General features: G+C 58.8%; 1 protein-coding gene across 4 annotated transcripts; it reads right to left on the bottom strand.

Annotated features, from left to right (window-relative positions):
- Nucleotides 1-6: 6 nt before the first annotated feature.
- On the bottom strand, nucleotides 7-9083 carry CDC25B (cell division cycle 25B). 4 transcript variants are annotated; one of them, XM_031038305.2, is made up of 16 exons: nucleotides 8797-9083; nucleotides 7838-7947; nucleotides 6800-6923; nucleotides 4920-4961; nucleotides 4671-4707; nucleotides 4292-4414; nucleotides 4063-4185; nucleotides 3741-3875; nucleotides 3264-3344; nucleotides 2995-3171; nucleotides 2730-2825; nucleotides 2119-2181; nucleotides 1863-1961; nucleotides 1513-1646; nucleotides 694-805; nucleotides 7-546 (listed from the first exon to the last, which is right to left on the bottom strand). In XM_031038305.2, the coding sequence occupies exons 1-16, from the start codon at nucleotides 8994-8996 to the stop codon at nucleotides 406-408; spliced, it is 1797 nt and encodes a 598-aa protein (XP_030894165.2). In that variant the 5' UTR covers nucleotides 8997-9083; the 3' UTR covers nucleotides 7-405. The 4 variants fall into 4 exon arrangements, with proteins under 4 accessions (XP_030894165.2, XP_006742653.2, XP_030894166.2 ...); XM_006742590.3 differs by having other exon boundaries at nucleotides 6800-6851; XM_031038306.2 differs by lacking the exon at nucleotides 4292-4414.
- Between the last annotated feature and the right edge of the window lie 13 nt (nucleotides 9084-9096).

Genomic DNA, 9096 nt, shown 5'->3' with positions numbered 1-9096 from the left:
GCACTGTGGACTTTCCCCCAGCCGCTTACAGAGTGCCTAGGAAAGAGGGGGGGCTTTTCTGGACACAAGACAAAGGGTTAACTCAAACAAGGAAGGAAAAAAAGCAAAAAGGTTCCTGCTGGACACAAAATACTTCCTTTGAGCTGGACTTAATCCAGTTTCACCAAGTCAACAGGCTGGGCTCTCCCAGGGGCTGGGCTGGGGTTGGGGGTGGCACGAGGATATGGAGTATGATCGCAGTGAGACATGGGGATCGGGGCTGGGGGCGTATGCACAGGACACCCTCACTGTCCTTCCCCTGGATGGCAGCTGGGGCCTCCAGCAGACCCTCAGCCCTGCAGGCGCCCGGGTGGCTGGCACCCAGGCAGTGAGGCCAAGAAGGTAGGCAGGACCGGTGCTGGCCCTTCACTGGTCCTGCAGGCGGCTACAGAGCTCCCGCCGGCTCCGCTCCCCAGCCCAGCTGCGGGTCTTGAGGCGGAAGGTCTTCAGCTCGTCCCTGAAGGCTTCGTGGTTCATGGGCCGGTAGTCCTGGGGCTCACAGAAAGTCTAGGGCAGGATGGGCGGGTCAGTCAGTATGGGGGAATGGGAACTTTTAGAGGAAACCTCCCTTCTCCTTGGGCTACCCACTGGCCGAGCCCTTTCCCTGCAGTCCAGCCCCCCCACGAAGGCTTCAGCCACCCCGACCCATGGTACCGGGTGCTGCGGGAAGAACTCCTTGTAGCCGCCCTTGAGGATGTACATCTCAGGATAGTAGAGGCTGGGGTAGTCGTTGGCGGCTCTGTCACGCTCCCTGATGAAACGACACCTGGGACCAGCAGGGGTGTGGGGGTCAGAGCTGGGAGGTGTTGCAGGATATGCCTCAGGGGACCTGTTCTTTGCACCCCCTCTTTTGTGGGCCTTGGAGAGCTACAGAAGGCTTGAATGCAGCAGTGTCAGCCATAAGAATGCTTTTAGATCATCTGGCTACCGGATCCAGAGGAGGTTGGAGAGATGGAAGGAAGGAGGTAAATCAAGGCAGTTGTTTCTATAAGGCAGTTCACAATCTTTGTTAGAGATAACTGACCTGGACAGCAAAGGGGGAAGCATAAAGGACAGAAGTGGACAAAATTTGAGAGATCTGTTCAGGAGGTCTGGAGAAGACTTGGTGAGCATGAGAGGTGGGGAACGGAAAGATCAGTCAGACCCTGGAAGGCTGAGCATCACTGAGGCCTGGGACAGGGCCCTTGGATATTAAGGACACTGCTGGAGACCTGGAACCAGATCTTGAGGGGAAGGGGTGGTGACAATGGATGGAGGGTGGACATAAGGCCTGATGGGAAGGATGGGGAAGAGGTGGGAAGAGGGTGCCATGCACAGGAAGGGAGGGTGAGGTCTGCTCCAGATGCCAGGAGACTAGAGGCCCAGATCTAGTGGGGACTGGGGTTGGGCTCAAGCCTCTTGGGCATCAGATGATTCCAGTACCCCAAAGCCTGGGCAGGAAGGTCAGGAGCAGACATTAGCTAGCTGACTCACATGCGGGGACCGCGCTCAGATGAGAATTCACAGTGGAAAATGAGGATGATTCTCTTGTCCAGATTACAGGGTGTGATGGGGCTCTGTAGCAGGAAGGTCTCAGCATCCCGTTCCAGGGGCAGGTTCACAGCAGTCTGCCAGGGGAGCTGGAGGTCAGGCCACGGCCCTGGGGCTGGGTGGCTTATCCCTCCCCATGCCATCCCCACCTTTCAGACGTGTGATTCCACCTCTTACTGGACAGGATCCTTCCCCCATAGAGGGTGCAGCCACCCTCCACGGATTCACCGCCCCCACCGCAGAAGGACAGAACTGGTGGGTCTTCAGGGCCTGTCCCCATCAGCCCGCCTCACCTTGATGTGCCCGCCTTCATACTCGTAGGGGTACCTGCAGTCCACGATCACAAACCTCTCCACGATGTTGCTGAACTTGCCTGCCAGTAAGGCTGCCATCTGTGGGCCACAGAGGTGGGTCCCAGCAGGTCAGGCTGGCAGGAGGGGGCTGACCCCAACTCTACCACCGGTCTGGCCTTGCAGCCCATCCCCAAGGAAGGTGAACAGGCAAACAGCCATCCCAGGTGTGCCTGGAGAATGGCTCATCCCCAAGTACCGTTTCTGGTGAGATGTACTTGAGATCTTGGTGCTTCCCATCCACAGTCTGCAGAAGGAAGGCCTGAAGGGAAAGGGGGAGAGAGAGATTGAGAAAGGGAGAAGGGAGAGAGAGAGAAAGAGAGAGAAAGGAGAAAAAAGGTGAAATTGGCAAGACTCGGAGCCTGGGAAGGATGGAGTTTCTTTCCCAAGCCCAGAATGCCACACCTGCTTTGACCTTCAAATTCAGCTCTGGTTCCCATAGCAACCAAGAGGCGCCTCTTGGGTCTGACATCCAGGGAACAACCCCTGGATGGGAAGAAGGGAACAGAAGAGTTCACCTGCCGCCACACTCTGCCAAGCCGCCCGGATGAGACCCGAGGAGGCTCCAAGCTACAACGTTAGTTTGGAAAGGTTTTCCAAGGTTGAAACACAACTGATGCCCCAGACAGATCTGGGGTAGAGTCAGGAGACCAAGGAGAGCTGGAGAGAGGAGTCTAGGTGAGAATAAAGAATAAGCTGTGAAGGACAAAGCCGGGGGCGGGGCAGGGGGGAGGAGGTACCAAGGCAGCTGCTGAGCTCAGGGGGCCACACAGTAAAGGGTCGAGCCTCCCAAGGGTCCACTGCTGGTACCTTGGAGTAATCCCCAATCAGTTCCCGGTGGTCACTGTCCAGGATAGTCTCAATCTCCTCGTGACACAAGGACTTGGAGCGGAGGACACGGGCTTTCTGCAGGGTAGATCGTGGCCAGGATCAGGGGCCAGGCTGCCCCTCAGCGTCCCGTGGGGCTGGCACCTCTTTCCCTGCACCTTGCCCTCTGCCACAAACCCGGCCAACAAGGGCTGGCAGGGTCGACTTGGACAGTGGCTGCCCGGCCCCACCCCAGGGGGGCACCCACAGGTTCTTCGGCCTGCCGTTGCTCCTCTGGAGGGGTCACACTCCTTCTCCGTTTGTTCTGTATGGGCAGGTCCCTGTCGTGGGGCCGCTCCAGCCTCTTGAGGATGGGTCGGATCACGCTGCAGGGCATGGACGGAGAGCGGAAGAGCCTCTGGCACTTGCTGTACATGATGAGGTCCTGGCAGGGGTGGCAGGTCGGGGGTCAGAGTACCCCGCCCCTGCCCCCTACCAGCCCCCCCAAGCTCTGGGGCGGCCCCCCTAGAGACCCACCTGCTCTTCCTCCTTTTCTGAGGTCTTGACCAGTGGGGCGCTAATGAGGCTCTCCATGCCTGGGGGTACCGCGTTGTCGTCCTGAAGCCAAATCAGCAAGGGTACGGTCACACCCGCGGGCAAAGTCCAGCCCCTCAGGCCCCAGGTCCTCCAGCATGGCCCTCCTTGGCCGTGCCTGCACACCCACACAGGGCAGTCCCCCAGAACCAGGAAACTGCAGGGCCCCACTTGCTGAGACCTGTGGCCCCGCGGGAGGGTTGGACTCGCCTCTACCCTGCAGCACCCTCCCTCACTGCAGCACCAGCCACCTGCTAGTCTCTGGTAGGCCAGAGGCCACGCCGTGACTCCATTAGCTCTGATTCCTCTTCTGACATCGGAATGAAGCCACAGTCTCGGGGTGGGAGGTCAGGGCTTTCCTCTTTGGGGGAGATCCCAGGGAAAGTGAGGTCGATGGCCTGGTGGGGCAAGACTGGTTACCTTTAAGTCACTCTCCAGGATGTCCACAAATCCATCATCTTCTTCAGAGGCCCCCTGGGTGGCAGTCAGATAGAAGCGGCATCGGGCTGGGGGACTCAGCTCCTCTACTTCCATCTTGCGCTCAGGGGTGAGACACTGTGCAGGGGACAGACACAGGCCACTCAGGGGTGGGGATCCGAGGCAGCCCTCACCCCCATCCTTCTGAGAAAAGGTTCCTACTGCCTCAGGGTTCAGGATCCCCCTCCCCCTCCCCCCCCCGGGCTGTCTTCAGGGGCACCCACCCTACACCCACCCTACATTGGGTTCCACTCTCCCAATGTACCATCAGGTCGGGAGCGGAGTTTGGTCTCTGGGCAAAGGCTTCTCTGCGGTTGGCCCACTCTGCCAAAGCACGGGCATGGCTGGGATGCGGGGGTTTCCATGGCATCTTGAAGACAAATCCATCCTGTGGGCAACATGGGTGGGTGTCATCAAATGCCAGAGAACCATCCCAGCGCACCCCCTTCCTTCTCTCCCTGAAGTGCTCCCACTCCAGCCTTCTGGAAGCGCACATTCTCTTTGTCCTCCCCAGAGCTGTGGGCAGCTCGGCCACACGCCTCACTCTTCCTCCAGCTGCCAGGTGCTTGGGAGTTGGTGATGTTCCGTAGCACAGGGCTGTGGCCCAGAAGCCTCACCTAGAGAGCCAGGCAGGGCAGCAGGAACTGAAGGCTCCATTCCTCTGGCACCAGCCCTGGCCCTACCTTCTCCCGTCCCTCCTCTGACTCCCCCAGCTTGCCCATCCACCTCCAAAACCCCATCTCCCACAGCCAGACCAGGGACACCAGACCGTTTCAAGTCTGCCCTCTGGGAGGTGACCCCGGATCCCTCCTGCCCCTCCTCAAGCCTGGCCAGGGCCTGAGCCTCCAGTGTCAGGCCTCAGAGGGCACTCACCGGCAAGGACTGGAAACGTCGAATGGTAAACTGCTCGCTGCAGGAGAAAACAGGGAGAGGTCAGGGCTGGAGAGTAGGGGGCTGTGCAGGACAGCACGCAGGATGCCCCTTCACCACAGAGCCCTGCGCATCCCTGTGGGAGGCAGTGGAGAGCACCCTCCCCATGCCTCCTCCATCCAACGGGGGCATGGGGAGAGCCTGGGATAGGTGGACCACCAGAGCCCGCAGGAGGAAGGCGGGAGCACTTACTTTCGGATGACCCGGCTGGCTGCTTGGATGGTCTGCTCAAACCTGGGAAAGAGAAAAGTCCCATGCAGCCCACCTCCCCCTACAGCCCAGTGCCCACCCCCAGCATCAGGCCCCAAGTCCACAAGGCCTGGGGGCCAGGGCTCAGGCCAGCAGAAAGGGGAGGGAAGAATGCTGACTCTCAGGGGCCCAGGTATTGGGGAGGGGGGAGAGAAGCAGCAGCCTGGGATTTTGAAGGCTGCCCTGAATGGAAGAGGGCCCAGAGAATGGAGCAACGGAGACAGCTGGGGCAGGTCACAGGGTGGCCAAGGCGCTACCAAGGCAACGGTCTTGCCAGCTTACCCACAGGCCTTCCACCTGTATGCAAATCACCTCAGCGGGGCCATATGGCCGCCAGGAAAGGCATCCATCCGTCCCATGATGACAGACCGTGGCCGACAATGTGGGTATCTCCAGGGCCTGGATGCCCGCAAGACTGGGCTTCCCTCCCCTTGTGTGGGGCTGTCCTGGCTCCCCCCAGGACAGGGGCCTGGTTTAGAGTGCCCCAGATCAGCCACAGTGTGCCATGCCAGACCCCCTAGTGACAAATGTTCAGGGTCACATCCTCTCCTCCCTCCTATGGAATTTTCTAGGACCCAGCCTCTGTCCCACCCCCTTCTCCTGCCTTAGAAGAGGCCAGCAGGCAAAGAATTCCAACAGATGTTCCTTTTGAGGCCAGGGCACAAGCTTCTGTAGATAGGCCCCACCCCCTAGCTATGTTACCAGAGACCACCTGCCACGCAGGGCTTTTGTGTGTCTATGTGAGCCCAGGCGCGAGCGTGCACACGCGTACACACACACACACACACACACACTTCTGAGAAACTGTAACCGTCAAAGCAGGTGCAGAGGTGGGGGGGGGGCACTGAGGGCTAGTGTCAGGGGGACGACTCCCAACGGTGGGGAGGGGCTGTGCCCAGACAACCTGGCATCGGGAATGATGACTTTTATTGGCCTGGTTTCCCATCTGCACCTGCGCCTCAGGAGTAAAGCAGGGACAGTTCTGGGTTGTCACCAAAAACCAACCTGCAATCCCCCCACCCCCACCCAGTTCTCTCCCTGTTTCCTGTTTGTGAACAAACCCTGAAGCCCAGCCCAGTCTGATCAAAGGCAGTGGGAGGAAAGACAGCCACTGCCCTAACCCCAAAGCCATAGTCCCTCAGCCCAGTTTGGGGATGCCCAGCTGTCCCCACTAATGCCTAGCAGCTGCTCTCCCTGCTGGGGCTCTAACCGCTGGATAGGGACCGCTGTGCTCTAGAAGATACTACTCATGCCCCACCACCAAGGGAGAAGGATCTGTCCTGAGCACAATGCCCTCTCCACTCTCTCTCAGAAAGGGCCTGGTCCAGGGGTTGGCCAGAAAGCGTCACTGAAGCCAGAGGTTGCTGATAGGATGGTCAAGGGTTGAACCAACCTGCCACAACTGTTTTGTTTGGCCTAAACAAAACAGTTGTGGCAGGTTAAATTAAATGAATTAAATGTTTTGAATTAGTTGGACCATATTTTAAAATTGTAAGATCTCATAGGAAAAAAAAAAAGTGTATAGGCAAAAGTAAAAAGGGACACACACCAGACCTGTATTCCCACAGGCCAAGGGCTGGCTGAAGTACCCACTATTCCCCCCCACCTGGCCCTGAGCCCACACTCAGCTGCTCCTGTAGGAGCAGACCCTTCTCTGAGACAGGAAGCAGAATCTCAGGACTTGGGAGGTCAGTGGGTCCCCCCCACATGTGGATTGGAGGGGTCTGTCCACTCTCCCAGACCCAGTGGGTTTATGCTGGAACTAGGATTCCCAAAGGCAGGCACCAACTCCTTGGTAGTGGGGATCCCTTTTCTCTACTCACGTCTGCTCTGCCATTTGGGGGTCCATGGGGCTGGGAGAATCCATACACAGACCTGGGGGGACAGAGCACCTTGGTTTGAAAGTAGTGGCATCTTCTGTACACATTCCCCCACCATGTCGCAACTCTATTCAGAGAAAGGAAAAACCTGTTTCTACTTTAGATCTTGATACATTAAAAAAATGAAACAAAAACCTGCCCCTGAACCCCAAGGGCTAACACACTGGCCCAGAAATTGGGCAGGGCCCCACTCCCTGTTTACTATGGAAACTCCTCTGTATAGGTTTTATTTTTTTAAATATTTTATTTATTTGAGAGGGAGAGAAAGAGCACAGAGGGAGAGGGTGAAGAGAGCCCGACGTGGGGCTCAATCCCAGGACCCCGGGATCATGACCTGAGCCAAAGGCAGACGCTTAACCCATTGAGCCACCCAGGTGCCCCTCCTCTGTATAGGTTTTTTTTTTTTTTTTTTTAAGATTTTATTTATTTGACAGAGAGAGACACAGCGAGAGAGGGAACACAAGCAGGGGGAGTGGGAGAGGGAGAGGCAGGCTTCCCGCAGAGCGGGACCCTGGGATCATGACCTGAGCTGAAGGCAAACGCTTAACGACTGAGCCACCCAGGCGCCCCCCTCTGTATAGGTTTTAAACCAAAACTTTGCTAAGCATTTTTCTTAAGCTGGTTTAAGTAATTTGTTCTAGAAGAGATAACAGCTTTTTAAAGGAAAAGGTTACAGCTGAAGGCAAGTGAATGTTATAAAATGACCAACTTTCAGCCCTAATGCCTCCCAGCTGGGGCTGTGGTTCAGGGACTTTGGTGCCTGGTTTTAAATAGGTAAGATCTCATCTCCCCACGAGGGCCCCGCCCTACCGCCCCGCTCAGCCAGTCTGGGCTGGGTGTGGGGAGCCCCACCAGAGGTGGGCAGGTGGAGGGTCCTGGGCCCACCAGGTTGTGGGAAAAATGTTAGTCTGATCAGCAGGGAAGTGGAGAGACTCAGGCAGCGCCCCCCACCCCAAGTCCCCTGGTACTCCTGAGCCTCACCTGCATCAGAAGATTCAGAGGATTCAGACGACAGGGAGGATTCAGATGCCCGCCGCCGGGACAGGGATAGGCATGTGAGCGGGCTGCCTACCTGACGCTTTGGAGTCTCACTGGGAAGGCAACAGGGACGCAGGGAAGGAGAAAGGTAAATGTGGGGCTCAAGGGCTAGCTGGCCCATGTTCCCACCAGCCACCCACCTCTGAAGGGCCCATCCCTGTCCCAGGGAGGTGATGGCCCTGAGAGCCTGCCCTCTTCATGGGTCTTCTGCAGGGATTCTAAGTAGCTTTTCTTTGTTGATTAAGAAAGGTCCTCCTGGGTTCAGGGGGAGGTGAGCCCAGGGCAAGAGCAAGGAGGTGGGTTGAGGGCCATTCTGGGGGATGGCAGGGCAGCAGAGTAGCCCTGGAGGGCCTTCCCCGGAACTCTTCAGACCCCTACCCATCCACAAGCCTTTCTGGAGCAAGGGCAAGACTTAGGTCTCCATTGCTGCTGAGGGCGACCCAGCCTGGACACTGCAGGTTGCTCAGGAAGCAGGACCAGGGTTTAACCCCTTAACCTCAGGAAAGAACTGGGGGTGGAGGGAGCAGGGGCCCGGACAGAAGAGAACCAGGCTTCTCTGCCACCCTCAAGTTCCCACTCAGAATCCCTTGCCTGGGGCAAAATAGTGGTGATTAGGGCAGGGATTAGGGAGACAGCATGGTGGAGGCACACGGGGGGGGCGGCGGGTAGGACCGGTGTCTCCAGAGGTTTGTGCTGCCAAGAGCAAGTCACCTGGAGGGTGTGCGCTGCACAGACCCGGTCTCACCGCCCTAGTCCCGGGTCCCTGAAGCAGGCACTACCCAGGACACCTCCCCACTCCGCTTCTCAGATTCGGCTCCCACGCCGGGTTCCACGGGAGGCCCGGGACCAACACCCTAGTACGAGCCTCTCACCCCACACCCAGCGTCGGCGGGGCGCCCTACCTGCCGAGCCCGGCGAGGTCGTGCATGGTCTGGGTCAGGGTGGTGACCGGCGAGGAAGCGGCCGCGCGCTCCGGGGACCCCACGAGGCCGTGAGCTCCCAGCGGGAGGCCCAGGAGGTGGCTGGGACGCGGGGCGCCACCGCGCACGCCGGCGGGACTGAGAGCCGGGCCCGGCGCGGGCTCCGGCTGGGGCAGCTCCATCGCGGCGGGGCCCGCCGAAGGCTGGCGGGAGGGCCGGGCGCAGGGCGACGCCGGGCACAGCTGGCCGGGACGAGGTGGGGAGCGGGCCCGGGGTGGGGGG

The sequence above is a fragment of the Leptonychotes weddellii genome, chromosome 10, assembly GCF_054177405.1.
Source record: "Leptonychotes weddellii isolate Sample4059 chromosome 10, ASM5417740v2, whole genome shotgun sequence".
Lineage (NCBI taxonomy): Eukaryota > Metazoa > Chordata > Mammalia > Carnivora > Phocidae > Leptonychotes > Leptonychotes weddellii.
This window is presented reverse-complemented; position numbering and strand designations above follow the sequence as displayed.